Below are 17909 nucleotides of genomic sequence, written 5' to 3'. Positions count from 1 at the left end.
GAAATGGTGTTTGTGATTCAGTCAATGGACTCTTCTCCTTGAGTCAATATTGAATTAAAGCCCTGACCTAGAGAGAATGAGCACCGTGTTGCTGGAGGGATCCCTTCACTACTACAGCTCTCTGCCATCCTGCTAACAATGGAATATTGGTACTGGTATGAGCTGGATGAAAACTTGTTATAGGCTGGGTTAAAATCCCTTTGAGGTTGGTAGGTGTGAACTCACCCTTCAAATAACACAGCTGTAAACATAAGCCTTACCTAACACAAAGTGTGTGAGAGAGAGTCCTGGCGCTTTTGGGCTAAATAGTGTTTTGGGTAGGTGTATGTGTGTGAGAGAGAGAGAGAACACGCAGAAACTGAGGACATGAGGACACAGACGGGAACAGAGAGAGGCAAAGGAAAAAAACAAGAAAGCCTAAGAGTAGTCACGGAGCACAGTATGACCCTGGAAAAAGCGAGAGAGCATTTTGGGTCTGTTGGCTAAAGACACTTGGGGTGTAATCCAAGAAACTGCTCCTTCTGTTCTTGATTCTTTCTGTGTTCAGAGACACAGGACTTTGTACATTCTTTGTAAATAAACAAAACTGAATAAAAGAAAATACCAGACTCCATCAATTTCTACTTCCAACTGGAACATCCTCAGGGCCCTGAAATCTGACTTAGCTACTCAGATCAAAAGGGACAACAGTACATAAAGCAGATGAGTTCTACCTCAACTTGCCTGATATGTTCAGTAGCACAGCAGGCATGTCCTGTGCAAAATCCAATAGGAATGCAATGTTTCTACTGATTAAAGGAGTATTCTATATTCTGCCATCATTTGTCTGACTACAACCCTCTGAAAGTTGCTCTGACAAGAAGCACATTTCATCACATAAAAATGTGACCTATATTTTGGCATAAGTATTTAAAATTAAAATGGCCATTTCATATATCATGAGAAAAATGGTCTCATATATTTCACTGGGAATCTAGAGCCCACTGCCAGGGACCAAAACTAATATCTCTTTGGTTGTTCATATTGGATTAGAAAAATAAAGAGATAGTGTTAGTGTTTCAACAATGTTTAATTTCATAATATTAAAAAGTAGGAGACAGTTTTGATGTTTCTAGGGTAATTTTTCTTCTCTCTCTTTCCTGCTCCAGTTGTATCTCATCTTCAGACTGCTTTGCTTTGTTTTTTTCAATTCTTTCTTGTTGATAAGCCCCTTTGACTACTTGCAACAGATTACTCCGGATTTACTGCCACTCTTTCGATTTCCTGTAAAGAAACAGCATGAGCACGAGGAAAATAAAGCCCAGGAAAGCAGGGAATCAAAAGAGAGAGAGAAAGAGAGAGAGAACACACATAAAGATATGCACACACACAAATCAGGGCTATGACATTTCTCTTTTCATCACCACCTCTTAAGAGGTCACAGCATTGAGTTTACCAGAATCAGTGCTTTGTGTTCCATAGTAGGGTGTCCCTACACCTATTACCCCTCACTCATTCCCACAAGCCACTTCTCAGCTGTTAACCTCACACCAGAAGTAAGTGAGGTTCATTCTCTGTGGAACAGTTGAGAGATGTAAAAAGTCTGTGCATATCTGACACCAGTTGACACCACCTGCAGGGTGCTGTCACATTTTTCAGTTGTTAGGCAGGGTTTGAAGATCATTTCTGTTCCTGCTAAAAACTGATCAGTAATTGAGAAATGTGCACTGTTTGCAGGCCACAGCTGGCTCAGGATGAGGAGACACTTCCTCTGCCTGAGAGTGGCCTTCGGAAGGAGAGATGGAAGAATCACAGAACAAATGAAATGAGAGAGAAGCAAGGAAGGAAGAAAAGAAGAAGGGAAAATGGAAGAGGGGGCAAGGGCAACACAGAAGGAAAAAAACGTTTGGAGGAGGAAACATGAAGGGGGATTGAAAGAATATGGAAGGGAAGAGAAAGAATATGAAAGGATAAAAGATTTAGAGAGGGAAAGGGGGAAAGGAAATGTTAATTAGAGAGAAAGCTGAAAAACTGTAAATTACTGAGGAAAAGAAGCAATTAGACACAGGAGGAAAAACAATGATGTGAAAGAAGAGAAAGGGAAGAACCAGGGGAGATAAAGTCAGTCATTCTTTATAGTTTATAAAAAGTTTATGCAAAAAACACTACCACAAAATACATATAAATGATTGGTTTTATATATCAGGAAATGGAGACATGACTGTCGAGGAGGGATGCTCAGAAAATCTGGTAGTAAAGAGGCAGGTGGACCTGGGAACCCGTTGTTTCAAAATAAAATCTGCTTTGGTTTTTCATGGTTTTTTGCAACATTGATGCTTTTGTGTGTGCAAGATTGGAACTGTTTTTCTGAAGACTTTAATGGTTGTGTGTGTGTGAGTGAGATGGGGAGATATGCAAAGGTATTTTGGTTCTGGTGGCTTTGGTACATGTTTGTTAGGTATGGTTAAGGCTACAATTTTGTCCTGGAGGTCACAGAATCCATGACTTCTGCCCTAGTGGCTGGGACCTGCAGGGTCCCGCTGCTTCCCATAGTGGCAGGGAGCTGTGAGGTACCCCCGCTGCTTGAGGCAGTGGGCCCCCAAGCTCCCAGCTGCCCTGGGCAGAGTGGGTACCCCGCAGCTCCCGGATGCTTCTGGGGACAGAGGGATCCCCGCAGCTCCCCGCCAGCTGTGTCGGCAGGGAAGACCCCCGCAGTTACCCTGCCACCGCCGTGGGGCAGGGGGACCCTGGCAGCTCCCCACCATCGCCATGGGGGAGGGGGACCACCACAGCTCCCCAGCCACTGCCGCACGGCAGGGGGATCCCCGCAGCTCCCCACCACCATGGTGGGGCAGGGGGAACCCCACAGCTCCTCTCCACTGCAGGGGGCAGGCGGACCCCTGCAGCCCCCGGCCACCACGGGGGGTAGGGGGATTCCTGCAGCTCCCTGCTGCTGGGGAGGGTGGAGGGTGACCCTGAAGCTCCCCTCTGCTGGGAAGAGAAGAGGGACCCTGGAGCTCTGAGGCTCCATGGGTTCAGCTGCCCAGTCCCTTCCCATTTTATCATGGATATTTTTAGTAAAAGTCACAGACAGGTCACGGGCTTCCATGAATTTTTCTTTATTGCCCATGACTGTCTGTAACTTTAACTAAAAATATCCATGACAAAATCTTAGCCTTAGATATGGTATCTTATCAGAATATAGTTTACTATAGACCCAATGTTCAAGGATTGAATTCTATTTGCTGCACAATTTATGTCAAAGTTAACATTTTCTGCACAATTTATGTGTGATTGTCTTAAAATCTTCTAAAATGTGGGAAATTGCACAGAAATTAAACAATTTCTAAAAAAGGGTAATCCCAGACCCCATTTCATTTAATACTTTTCACATAGATTCATAGATTCATAGATTCTAGGACTGGAAGGGACCTCAAGAGGTCATCGAGTCCAGTCCCCTGCCCGCATGGCAGGACCAAATACCGTCTAGACCATCCCTGATAGACATTTATCTAACCTACTCTTAAATATCTCCAGAGATGGAGATTCCACAACCTCCTTAGGCAATTTATTCCAGTATTTAACCACCCTGACAGTTAGGAACTTTTTCCTAATGTCCAACCTAGACCTCCCTTGCTGCAGTTTAAACCCATTGCTTCTGGTTCTATCCTTAGAGGCTAAGGTGAACAAGTTTTCTCCCTCCTCCTTATGACACCCTTTTAAATACCTGAAAACTGCTATCATGTCCCCTCTCATAAATGTTAATGCTGGAGAAATGTAAATATTGTATATGTATATATGGTGGAAGGATTGAGATAGTGTGCTGAATATGTGCTGATTCACATCTGCCCCAAGTGGGCTTGAATGGCTATTGTGGGAGATGGAGGAAAGAGAATCATAGATGAGACAGTCACAAAGATTCACATACTGCACATAACCACGGGCAAACAGACACATGCAGCAAGACTGTTAGCCAGCCAGATGAATGGACAGGAACTAACACATTAAGTGGCTCATTACAGAAGCAGCTTTTCCTCTCCTGGAATTGACACCTCCTCATCTATTATTGGGAGTGGACTACATCCACCCTGATTGAATTGGCCCTGTCAACACTGGTTCTCCACTTGTGAAGTAACTCCCTGCTCTCCATGTGTCAGTATATAATGCCTGCATCTGTAACTTTCACTCTATGCATCCGAAGAAGTGAGGTTTTTACTCACGAAAGCTTATGCCCAAATAAATCTGTTAGTCTTTAAGGTGCCACCAGACTCCTTGTTGTTTTTGTAGATACAGACTAACACGGCTACCCCCTGATACTTGACAGCATAAAATATTCAAAGAGTGACTTCCACTCATTCCAATTTCTGTGGCTTGGCTGGAGGAGGAAGTTCATGAGGAGGATCACAAAAACTCTGGTTCAAATCTCTGCTTTACTAGTATGCAGGATGCGCACACCGCAAATTCAGCCATGGGATGGGGGAGTTCAAGAATGTATTAAATCTGCTCTTAGTCTCTTGTTACCATTTGGCAGGCAAAGACAGCACCACTTATCCACTGAAAATATAGGAGAAAATATTAACGCAGGGAGTTTTACAGGAGTAAAGACTTATAGTCCAGGTGCCAGATTCTTCCAGAAGGAGGCATTGTTGGGAAGGATGTAGAAGTCCAGGGTGTCAGGAAGTTCCCAGTGACTAGATACCGAACTTCACTCTGCACGAGACACTGTATATGGCATGGTCTAAGCATCCTGACTATGGGGAACTCTTACGTGCTCCAGTCCTAGCTTCTCCCAGCAGAAATCAACATAGGCCATGGTGTAGAAATCCTGGCTGTAGGGACTCCCAGCTACTCAAGTTTCAGCCTCTCCTGTGCACACTCATTGTAGGAAATAGTGTAGGAACACAGTTGGTGGGGATGGAGAGGGGAATAAATATTAAAACATTTAATTCATACCTGAAGCCTGCAAATTGTTTTCTGTTTTATATTCTGCTACATTTTCCCTGGAAACAGAAAGTTAAGATGCTCACTTCTGTCACAAATAGTCACAAGAGGATTACATAATACGTTCTGTTATTTTAAATTCTCTCTGCCAGCAGTTGGAACATGCCCTGCTAACTCTGTGTAACAGTGCTGCCCTTGAAATGTAGGTGTGATAGAATATACAGGAAATTTAGATGCTATGGACTGCACTTATGTAACATGCAACTGAACTATTTAATGCTGTTAATGTGTGAGTTGACAGGTGTGAGTTAATGCGGAGTATGGGCCCCGCGCACTGGCACTATGGTAACCCCTAACTAAGGTGCCGCTTTTGGAAAATGTGCTGAGGGGAAGCGGCTGCTTCCTCTGCACCCCCCCTAGCTACACTACTGCTGTCAACACTTAGGTAAAGATAAAGGTAATCAGATTTCACACTTCTGGATGTAAAGCCACCTGCAGGGTAAAGGCAGGGGATGGGAAGAGGATGGAATTTCTCCAATGTCTTCTTGCAATATGCCTCAATTAGGTGCAGTATGGGTGCGTGGGGTTTTGTCTTGCTCTGAACCATAAGCCAGTGCGCACTGCTAGAGGCAGGAAATTAGTTAGACCAGTAGTCTGTTCCAGCACAGAAGGAGGCAGGATACTGAACTCCATAGGCCAGTATGGAGTTCAGGACACAAGATACTGGACAACTGGACCCCTGGCTTGATCTAGTATGGCAAATAGTATGGTCAAAAATTTCAAACATGGGTCTCTAAAGTTAAGCACCTAAATCAAAGTGGCCTGATTTTCTGATATGCTGAGCATTTGCAGCTTTTTCTGCAGTCAGGGTAAGCAGTGGGTGCTCAACATCTTGGACAATCAGGTCAGTTTCATTTAGTACCTAATTATGGATTTATGGATGGGATTTCCAAAAATGCCTGCATGACTGAGGAGCCCAAGTCTAGGTGCTTTTGAAAATCCCTCTCTATGTTCCTAAGCAGCTCAACCTAATACAGCAGCTGAAATATCACAGTAATTCTAAAGTGTTGCTGAAAGAATAACCTCCCTAATGACAGGAACATGCCACTTCTCATTCTCTAAAGTTCAGCTGTGGACACCCTCTGTCTTAGCATCAATATATCCCCAACCACACATACCTGGATTTCTTCCTCTCTGTGCTCTTGCTCTTCTTTACCTTCAGGTGATCTTTTCTTTGTTGTTTCTCTGACTGCCTGCTGGGATCTCTTTTGGTCTCTTTTATTATGGAGCTGCGTGAGGCAACTGCCAGCCCTCTCTTGCTGCAGCCACACTCTTCAATAGGACCCACTATGCCAGAGATGGTGACTCGCTTGAAGGATGCTCGCTTAGCAACTTCCTCCTTCTCTGATTCTGGGATATCAGTAGAATTCAGAGTCTCTAGCTGGGTGTCTCTCTGTAGGGAATAAGGAAGACATCCAACAAATAAGACAATAGGAATGGGCACAAAGTAAAGGGTGGAGCTGATCAGGGTGGAGCTGATCAGCACCACTGGGACTTTGAGTGGAGATCAGAAAATAATATCATATTTATCAATTCTTTATTTATATTGAATTTTGTGTTGGTTAGGAGTGTCAGACTACCAGTCCTGAGAAATGGGACTACTTACCCCTGGGACCAATACAGCAGGGACCATGGCAGTGAAAGCTTCCCCCCCCCAGCCATCAGGTACAGCCCCCAGCTAAAACCTCTCCAGCACATCATCAACCATCTACAACCTATCCTGGAAAATGATCCCGCACTCTCACAGACCGTGAGAGGCAGGCCAGTCCTTGCTTACAGATAGCCCCCCAACCTGAAGCAAATACTCACCAGCAACTACACACCACACCACAGAAACACTAACCTAGGAACCAATCCCTGTTGCCTACTCTGTCCCCATATCTACTCTAGCGACACCATCAGAGGACACAACCACATCAGCCACACCATCAGGGGCTCATTCACCTGCACATCTACTAATGTGATATATGCCATCATGTGCAGCAATGCCCCTCTGCCATGTACATTGGCCAAACTGAACAGTTTCTACGTAAAAGAATAAATGGACATAAATCAGACATCAGGAATGGTAACATACAAAAGCCAGTAAGAGAACACTTCAACCTCTCTGGATATTCTATAACAGATTTAAAAGTAGCCATACTTCAACAACAAAAACTTCAAAAACAGACTTCAAAGAGAAACTGCAGAGCTACAATTCGTTTGCAAATTTAACACCATTAATTTGGGCTTGAATAGGGACTGGGAGTGGCTGGCTCACTACAAAAACAATTTCCCCTGTCTTGGTATTGACACTTCCTCATCAATTATTGGGAGTGGACCACATCCACCCTGATTGAATTGGCCCTGTCAACACTGGTTCTCCACTTGTAAGATAACTCCCTTCTCTTCATGTGTCAGTATATTTATGCCTGCATCTGTAATTTTCACTCCATGCATCTGAAGAAGTGGTTTTTTTACCCACGAAAGCTTATACCCAAATAAATCTGTTAGTCTTTAAGGTGCCACTGGCCTCCTCATTGTTTTTGTGGATACGGACTAACATGGCTACCCCTCTGATACTTCCCCACCCTGTCCCTTTGCCAACTGACTATTGACCAATATGTCAGGCCTGGTCCAATACCTTGCCACTTGGTAGAGTCACACTCTGAAAAAGTTATTAAAATAGAAATAGATAAAGATAACTCATGTTGATAATTGCTTTTAGCTTCACCTGAAAGTTTCCTTTTCTTTGACTTGTCAGATTGGCATATCTACTCTCCAGCTGGTGAGTAAGTGCTCCTCAGTGCCATTTTCCCTCACCCAGGCGAGTACCAGTAACCACCAGACTCATACCTCTCCAGTCCCTCTTAAATGCAACCAAGTGGTTCTACACTTGTGCATGAGGTTTTGCTGGATTGCTGCGCCAGAGTCTGGACTATGAGGGTGTGATTTGTAGAAAGCACCAGTTGCTCTAACTCCCCTGTGTGACCCTACTGGTGTGCCCTAAATGTTCCTTAGTGCACATTAATGTAATCCTGTTTGAAAGAGGACTGCATAAATGCACACTAGCAGAGTCTACATGGTGAATCAGAGCGCAGCACCCTGGAACACTGTATAAATCACACCCCCAAAGTGTGGACTGACTTTGGGGTCATGAAGACAAGCCTGAGGATTCATGGGAAATCCACAGACCAGATCCGGCCTATGGGTCTTACATTCGACACCCCTGAAACCTCTTTTGGGTATGAGTGAGGAGTTCATTCTCCATGGGATCATGGAAGCCAATACTGACCAAAATTAACCTTTGAGCATTGTTTAATGACCTACATTGCAAGTTTTCTTTTTCCTTTCTTCATCCCATTTATATCCAACAATCATTACCCTGGGTTTTCCTCCGTCTTTGCTCTGACCTGGGAGCAGATACCAGGTATTTGTCTGATGGCTAAGGTTTAAGGTGTCTGGTTACTTCTCAAGGAGATGATATAAAAGTCACAACTGCAATTGCAAACTATCCCAATGCAAAGAAAGTATAGGAAGAATAGTAAGAGGCCAATATGGCTCCATCAGGAGCTCTTTAATGACCTAGAAATCCAAAAGGATTTCTATAAAAAGAGGGAACATGGTCAAATTGCTAAGGAGTACAAAAGAATAGCACAGGCATGTGTAGATAAAATCAAAAAGAGTAAGACACTGTGATAATGTGTGTACCCCACATAGGTCCTAAATGGGTTAATGTGGGCCTGAGAGGCCAGTTAAGTTATCTGTCTGCACCTGGAGGGAGAGCCAACCTTAATGGATCATGAAGCCCAGATGGGCAGCAGGAGCATGCTGGTTAGCATAAGGAGAGGAAGTTTGTAGCAAAAGGGGTCTGACTGGAGAAGCACTTATAAAAGTAGAGATAAAACTATTAGAGCTAACTTTTTGGGCAAAGATAAGAGGGAATCATGAAAATGGTAGTACACAACAGATTTATGGGGATTGCTGAGAGTTTAGTAGACAAAATGATATGGATTGCTACAGACTTCCTCATAGTATCGGGGTCAAAAATGGGTAAAGGAGATATGTAAAAAAAGAGAAATTGAGAGAATGAAACATTTTTACTCAGGGAAAATCAGCTTATAGCTGATCACTTACTCCTCCATATGTGGATTTGGAATTGTATGAAAACAAACAACAACAAATGAAGGACAAAAAACACACATTATGACCAATGACATTTATGAATGAAAAATGGGGCCAGCTTTGCAAAGTCTATAGAGATAGATCTAAAGATGACAGCACAGGTAGAGAAGGAACAGCCTTTTGTGCTCCTAGTATTAGAATCCAGAAACCAAAAAGGCTCTGTAATTTCTGATGGCTGAACTAGTGGGGATAATATTGGCACTAACCTGGATAAGAGATTTCTGACCAGCTGAAGCTGTAATTTTATATGATTCCTTGTCAGACATAATGACAATCAGAATAGGGACTTTGGAAAGCAGAAATGACATAAGAAGTGAAATAACATTCCTATCTCTAGAAATAACTCAAATAGATATCTGTGTAACAGTAGCATGGATTCCAGTGCATATCAGAATACCTGGAAATGAGTTGGCTGACAAAGCAGCAAAACATACTCTAAAAAATTAGGAGGTGGATATTAAGATACCCTTAAGTACACAAGAGTTTAGAAGTGTGGTCACGAAGGAGCCTGCAAAGAAAGGGCAAGAACTATAGCCCAAGGAAAAAAAGGATGAAGTTCTCTGTGGTGTATGATCAAAAATCAAAGATAATACTACATTCCATTGACATGACAGAAAAAGTGAAGTAGCCATTTTTAGAGTGTTAACAGGTCATTAGGCCTTAAATGAAAAGTTAAACTTATTAAAAAGACATAAAGATGGGCTGTGTAATGTGTGCAAAACTAAAGAAACTGTTGATCATGTTCTGTGTCATTGCGGGCAATATTCTATGGAAAGAAAGTTTCTTTATGAAAAATTGAGTTGACTTGGAATTAAAGATTTTATCCTAAAGGGACTAGTGAGAATGTCAGGGAAATAGATTAGTGCAAAAAAAAGCCTTACTGCATTTCCTTAAGGATACTAGACTGAGTGAAAGGAGAAAACCCTGACCTCTGAGGAAAGAGTAAACAAACTGGGCATGTTTAGTCCTGAGAAAAGGAGACTAAGGCTTGGTCTACACTACCCCCCCTAATTCGAACTAAGGTACGCAACTTCAGCTACGGCCTTGGCTACACTTACCGGCAAGTTCGACGGCTGGAAATCGAACTTCTGGGTTCGACTTATCGCGTCTAGTCTGGACGCGATAAGTCGAACCCGGAAGTGCTCGCCGTCGACTGCGGTACTCCAGCTCGCCGAGAGGAGTACCGCGGAGTCGACGGGGGAGCCTGCCTGCCGAGTGTGGACCAAGGTAAGTTTGAACTAATTCGAAATAAGGTACTTCGAACTTCAGCTACGTTATTCACGTAGCTGAAGTTGCGTACCTTAGTTCGAATTAGGGGGGGTAGTGTAGACCAAGCCTACGTGAATAACGTAGCTGAAGTTCGAAGTACCTTATTTCGAATTAGTTCAAACTTACCTTGGTCCACACTCGGCAGGCAGGCTCCCCCGTCGACTCCGCGGTACTCCTCTCGGCGAGCTGGAGTACCGCAGTCGACGGCGAGCACTTCCGGGTTCGACTTATCGCGTCCAGACTAGACGCGATAAGTCGAACCCAGAAGTTCGATTTCCAGCCGTCGAACTTGCCGGTAAGTGTAGCCAAGGCCTAAGAGGGGAGACCTGATAACAGTCTTCAAATATGTTCAAGGCTATTATAAAGAGGATTGTGATAACTTTTTCTCCATATCCACTGAAGGTAGGACAAGAAGTAATGGGCTTAATCTGTAGCAAGGGAGATTTAGGTAGATATTAGGAAAACTTTCTAATTGTAGTTAAACTTTAGCATAGGCTTCCAAGGGAGGTTGTGGACCCCATCATTAAGAACAGGCTGGACAAAAGCCAGTCACTTGTGTGCATGTGTCTCTCATCTTCTCATGGCCCTCCTTCTGCCAGGCTGAAGCAGGGGCTTGCATGGGTGGGGCAAAAAAGAGAGATGTGGAGGTGCCTATGCCGAAAGTCTCTGTTGCTTGCTTTGGGTAACACCTTTAAAAACGTATGTTCAGGATCAGCAGCTATCCTGGTCTCCTTGCTAAGTGTGGACCAAGGGCAGTGTTTCCACCAATTTTGCTGATGAAAGCCCAGAGTATGAATATATTGTCTTTAGACCTCCATCCTTCCCCACGCCTGCTCCCTCTCTGTCTTTCAGTTGTAGCAAGTGGATACCTCTGACCTTTCTAGCTCTCCACTAATACTTCAACCAAGAGCTGGAATACCCAGCCCCCTCCCAACATGCCAACTGTCTAATGCACCGCACCCATCAGCTACCACAGGCCATGTGAAGAACTCAGCTATGTTATGCCTCTTCTGCTCTGCCCTTTGCTCCCACATCAGAGGGGAAATTCAGAAGGAAAGCACCACTAAAGGCCACAGCAACCCATTCACCAAAATATCAGGAAAATGAAAGCCAGGACAATGGTGTCAGGTACCCCACTTCTTGACATCCAAATAACCAAGCAGGGCTGCACGTCTGGCTGCCATCTGGCTGCCACCACCCTCAGATTCTGTAGGGACCTTATGACAGGCCAGTTATTTTTATATAAACTCCTTATAAACAGAATTGTAACTCCTTTGAATTCTTGTCTATTGCACAAGCTTTGACTTGTGCAATAATAAGGAATGATGGAACAAGCATGTGAATTTTTTTACGAACCACTGCCAAAGACTCACATTGTCTGACTGGTTCCTTGTGCCTTGCATTCTCTCAACTTGCTGCCCATTAAAATTCTCAAACACTACATTGACTTGAGTATTGTTGTAGTTGTCTTGGGGAAGTTTCAAGAGAGAAATGAGCCGCAGCCATTGACGGAAGAGGAGGCACAGCTTGTCTGGTGGGGCACAGAGCTCCAGGTAGAAGGAGCGGCCACTTGCCAGCTTCAGCTTGAGGCGACGCCTCTCAGCATTGTGAACGGTGATCTCCACAAACTTCAAGGGGAAGAACCTACAAGAAAACTCAGGTGTGAGACCAGCTAGAGTCTTTGCTTACAGGAGACCTATATCCATTGCGTGATTCAGGAAATGGGCTGCAGGGGGAGTAGTCTGAAGGGAAATGCATGCAGACTCTTCTCAAAGAAGACATTGTGTCTGTCTTCTCTGGGGGCACATCCCGACTGCAGGGGAGAAGTCTGTTGGGAAAAGCATGGTGAGTGTACCCTGAGACACTCTTTTCAGATGCCACTATGCCCTTCGTGGGAGAGGTGCTCTGCAATAGCTCACAGCACCTGTGACATTAAAGCCTGATTTTTTAGAAAGGGCACAGTATATTGACTAGGACACTACAGTTAACCCCTATTCTTTCTGAAAAGTGCCCTTAAACCTTTAATTTCCAGGTATGACAATTCCTATGTTTCTATGATCAATCAGTAGTCTGTGTATTCGCTATTATATCCTATCCCATCCTTTATATGTCCTAACATTTTGTTTGACTTCTTGATTGCTACTTCACATTGAACAGAGGTTTTATTGCGCTGCTCACAATGATGTCCAGATCATTTTTCTAAGTGGTTACAATTCATATATAATCTAGCAATTTGTGAGAGTAGTTCAAATTATTCCTTCCAACAATGAATTTAATCTGTCATCAGATTGCCCATTTAACTCTTTTCATTAGGTTCCTCTGGAGTTTCTCACAGTCTTCTCTCGTTTTAACTAACCCAAATTATTTTGTGTCATCTGCAAATTTTGCCACTTTACTGTTCACTCTTTTACAGATAATCAATAAATATATTAAACAACACTAGTCCAAGTATGAAAACTTAGAGCACCCCAATGCTAACCTTTGGCCATGTTGAAAATTGACTAATTTATTCCTACTTTGTTTTTTGTATTTCAGCCTGTTTCAAAAGCAAGATAATAGTTCACCCTCTACTCCATAACTATTTAGCTTCTCATGAGAAAATTTGGTAGAGGCTTTTTGAAGTCCAAATAAATTCTATCAACCAGTTTTCCTTTATCCACTATTTTGCTGACATGCTCAAAAAATTTGAACAGTTTAGAGAAGCATGATCATGTGTTTAATAATTCTATTTTTCATTATTGTTTCAACCAGTTTTCCAGTACTAAAATTACAGCATCTCTTAATTACCAGCCATAGGGCCTTTATTGAACAAATAGCAACAACATTTGTTCTGGTCTTTTGGTATGGTTATTGATTTTAATGAGAGATTGTATATTTTATCAGCTCAACCACTTAATTCTTATAGATTCCGCAGCCAGAAACTACCATTGTGATCATCTAGTCTTACCTCCTGTATAACACAGGCCATAGAACTTCTCCAAAAATAATTCCTAGAGCATTTATTTTAGAAAAACATCCAGTCTTGATTTAAAAATTGCCAGTGATGGAGAATCCACATGACCCTTGGTAAATTGTTCCAATGGTTAAATACTGCCACTGATAAAAATGTATGCCTTATTTCCAGTATCAGTTTGTCTAGGTTCAACTTCCAATCCTTGGATTGTGTTATACCTGTCTCTGCTTGACTGAAGAACCCATTATTAAATATTTGTTCCCCATGTAGATACTTATAGATAGCAATCAAATCACCCCTTAATCTTCTGTTTGTTAAGATAAATAGATTGAGCTCTGAGAGTCTTTCACTATACGGCATGTTTTCTTCATGTTTTAATCATTCTTGTGGCTCTTCTCTGAACGCTTTCCAATTTACCAGAACTCTTGGATGTATTCCATCCATTCCTGGTGACCTCTTGCTCTTTATCATTTTGTCCCAACTCCTCCTCTATTGACAATTCATTTTTATTACCTGAAAAAAGTATATTTTGAGTAGGTGTCTCCCCAGCATCCTTTACTGTAAAAACTCATGCAAACAACATTAGCTTATCTGATATGCCCCTATTCCCTTTGATTGCTCCCTGGTAACCCAGCAAGTCCACAAATTTTCTTACAGGCTGTCCTGCTTTTAATATTATTAATTATTATTTGTATTCTGGCAGCACCTAGGAGCCTAGACATGGACCAGGAGGCCATTGTGTTAGGCACTGTACAACCACAGAGCAATCTACGTATAAGACGAGAGACAATTTCTTTGATGAATTTACAGATTTACTTAAGTGTTTTTAATGCCTTTGGCTTGGAATGGCCACTGGAGATTGGCCAAAGGATGCATGTTTTAGCTAATGTTTCATCCAAAGGACAGCATTACTAAATGGACACTAGTGGAGAGACACCTGGTTACAAACATTTGTCCAAAATATGACCAAGACTTACAAAAAGCCCTTGTGGAAAGCGTGCTCTGTGAACTGACCTTCACTCCTTCTTAGTGCTAACTTACCTGCTGAGTACTAGCTGCTCCATGGAGGATGGCTGCTTTGAGGCCTTCCAGAGCTTTGACACAGCTTCCTGGGAAGATGTAGGCACTGTGTGTGCTAGCAGCATCACATTGGGCAGTGATAGACTGGGGCTGGATGCACAGATGCCTACAGTCACACAGTTGGGACGGTTATGAACATAAATTGGTTCACCTCTCCTATTAACCTGCATACAAAAACAAAGTCATTACAGTATGTCATGGAGCCATTACATTGATAATACATTACACAGACCTATTGTGGTACCAGTTGCCTGGGACTCTCACAACTCAGGTGGTGAGAAGATAAGGGAACGTAAAAGAATGAGAGGGGTGTGTGTTTGAAGAAAGGGAAAGGGAGGAGAAAGAAGTGAGTCAGAATGAAGGGGTTGGAAAGGTGGCATAATCAGCTAACTGGACATATATTCAGCTATTAGCCATCTCTGCATTACCACTTCTCATGGCCCGTGGTGAAGGGGGCATAGCAAGGGTGCCGCAATGCTCTGGTAATCCATTATTATTATTATTATTATTAATTACATCTCTTCCCCAATATAACGCGACCCGATATAACACGAATTCGGATATAATGTGGTAAAGCAGTGCTCCAGGGGGTGCGGGGCTGCGCACTCTGGTGGATCAAAGCAAGTTCGATATAACGCGGTTTCACCTATAATGCGATAAGATTTTTTGGCTCCCGAGGACAGCATTATATCAAGGTAGAGGTGTATTATTTATTTGTTGATTTGTATTACTGTAGTACCTAAGCGCTCCAGTGATGCACCAAGACATCAATGTTCTAGGTGCTGTACAAACAAAACAAAAAGACGGTCCCAGCCCCAATGAATTACAATCTAATTATAAAGACAAGAGACAACAAATAGAGACAGATGGACCTGCAGGGTAGTACAAGGAATATATGACATACTATTGGTCAGCATGATAGGCAATGGTTTCAGCATGCCAACAGCCTGATGGTTGTCAATTTTTTTGTAGGCATTACAACAAAGGAGAGTTTGAAGGAGAGTTTTGATGGAGGATAATGAGGTAGCTTTTTCGATGTTTATGGGGCGCGTGGGCAGCATGGGAGAAAACACTAAGATGTTTGTTTAAAAATGTACCAGAGGGTGATAGAGGTTGGTATCATGGGCTGATTGGGGGCAGAAGTCAACATCTTGAAAGCAAATAAGATAGGGTGGGGATAGATTGTGAAGACAAGAGCTTATGTTTGATGTGGGAAAGGGAAGGAAGTGGAGGGATGCAAAGAGATGGGTGACTTGGTTAAAATGATGGGCTAGGAAAATGGTCTTTGCAACAGCATTCTGAATGAATATGAGCAGAGCACGATTGCATTTGTCGAGGCCAAAGAAAAGGTTGTTGCAGTTACTGAGATGCGAGATAATGAGAGCCTGGGTAGGAGTTTCAGCAGTGCTGATGGATAGGAAAGGCTTCATGTTAGGGGTCTCATGGAGAAAGAATTGGCAAGATTTAGACAGCCTGGATGCGAGGACCTAGAGAAAGAGGGCAGAGTCGAAGATGACATTCAGGTTATGGATCTAAGTGACAGGTAGGATGGTGGTGTTTGCCACAGTGATTGAGAAAGGAGGAAGTGGGGAAGATTTTTGGAGGGGGAGATTAGGAGGTCTGTTTTTGCCATGTTGATCTTGAGCTGACAGTTAGATATTTATGAGGAGATATCGGAGACACAGGCCAAGATTTGCTAGAATGACCACTTAGGGGGTGTTGCAATTGGGTGCAACCTTAAGGCTGCTCTAAGTTGCACAAGGGGTTGAATCAGCACCCAGTTATTCCCAGGATAAAGGTGTGGAAGAGAGAAAAGGGCTCACAAAGCCGCCTTTGTTCTCCCCTCCAGATTAGCTGTGTGCAGCACTAGCATAGCTTGGTATTTAGCCCAGTGTATGTGAGGGGAGAGTAGGATAAGTGTGTATGAGAAGGGGAATATACACGTGTTGGAGCAAGACAGAGAATGAGAATAGTGGAAATGAACAAAGGAGTGGGCAGCATCCACACTGGGGGATAAAAATGGAAATTCTCTATGTAAGGTATGTCAAACCATCAGTGCCAAACAATTTCATTTAAATGATGTTTACCTGGACAAAGTTGCTCTCAAACATGGGAGCGGATGTGAAGGGGGCATATTCTCCTTTGCTAAGAACTCTCTGAAGATCTCCCATAATGGAGATCTGGCTTCTGGAGGCTCCACACACACTGAAGCTCCTAAAAGAGAAGTAGCTTCTAATGTTGTCTACACACAAAACAGGAAAAAATTAGTAAGTTAAGAGGGGCTGTTCCAGAAAAACACAAATAATCAACTGATGGGGAAATAGCAGAAGATAGAACAGCCTGTGTCTGTTCCATTTCCTATCACAGGCTGCATCAGGTTATTCGAGAGCAAAAACCCACACAAACATGCACATGCCTTCAAGGTATGACTTTCCAAAGGCACTCCAGAAGCTGGACAGGATTTGGCGATGGAGAGGGGATCAGCTTGGGGAGCTGATCAGACATAGGGGCGGGCATATAGACAAGAAAAAAGGAACTATTTTTACAAAGTAACATCTTGCCAAAATCCACCTTCAGTGCCTTTGTTGTTCTGTTTCTCTTACATGACTTACTCTGTTGTCTTCATGCTTTCCTCCTCTTCATCATCAAATCTCACATAGCATAATTCTACGAATAAATATAGATAGTTCACATATGAAACTTGCACAAATACAGTTGAAACACAAACTAGATCACATGTGCTATGCTGTATTTCAGATTGTTCCCCTTGCTTATAATTAAGTGAAGAATCTTAATATAATGGTAGGATTGATCAAAATACTTTTTTGCCATTGTTAGGTGATGAGGATAACAACAACATTTTACCCTTTCATGTGAGCATACCAATGTATCTTGCAAATAATGGGTCTGCTCAGCACAGCTCAAGAGGGATGTGGGAAAGATGACTTGAACAATCTTAGTGCCCCCTGTTCATGTTGCTCCCAGGTGCTGGTCTGGTCTTGAGATGCAATTTAGAGCAGCCTTAGTACTGCTCTAAATTGAGTCAGTTGTCTAAAACTCAAAAGGGATATTCCAGCAGTCAGGAATCCTTGGGGCAAAGGAACACCCCAACTATGTCTAGTAACCTGTGGACATGCCTCCTTTGCTTGGAGTGGGAAGAGGGTGTCCTCTACCAGCTGGCTAAACTGACTTTAAGGCACAAACAGAAGATGGAGCAACATAAAGTGGTCACGCTTCAGGAGAGGCTAATAATTAATTGAACTTCATGAACACAGCGCCCCCCCATGTTAGGTAGGTAAACATCATTATTCCCATTTATGCTTATGAATACAGAAGTTACATATCAGGGAGTAAGTTAAATGACTTTTCCAAGGCCACATAAGTCAGTGGCAAGGCCATGAAGAGAATCAAGATGTCTTGTCTCTCCTTTTTTAAATACTGTGTACATTCCCTAAGTAGACTC

The 17909-nt window shown here is 42.9% G+C and overlaps 1 protein-coding gene across 1 annotated transcript; it reads right to left on the bottom strand.

Moving 5' to 3' along the window:
* Positions 1–3385: 3385 nt before the first annotated feature.
* GARIN2 (golgi associated RAB2 interactor family member 2) lies at positions 3386–16935 on the bottom strand. Its single transcript, XM_065592900.1, has 5 exons — positions 16534–16935; positions 14408–14610; positions 11787–12057; positions 6099–6373; positions 3386–4979 (listed from the first exon to the last, which is right to left on the bottom strand). Exons 1-5 carry the CDS (start codon positions 16615–16617, stop codon positions 4922–4924), a joined length of 891 nt encoding a protein of 296 aa, XP_065448972.1. The 5' UTR covers positions 16618–16935; the 3' UTR covers positions 3386–4921.
* Between the last annotated feature and the right edge of the window lie 974 nt (positions 16936–17909).

This window comes from Chrysemys picta, chromosome 4 (assembly GCF_011386835.1).
Source record: "Chrysemys picta bellii isolate R12L10 chromosome 4, ASM1138683v2, whole genome shotgun sequence".
Classification (NCBI taxonomy): domain Eukaryota; kingdom Metazoa; phylum Chordata; order Testudines; family Emydidae; genus Chrysemys; species Chrysemys picta.
Note: the sequence above shows the minus strand (reverse complement) of the source record. Positions and strands in the feature narration are given on the sequence as shown.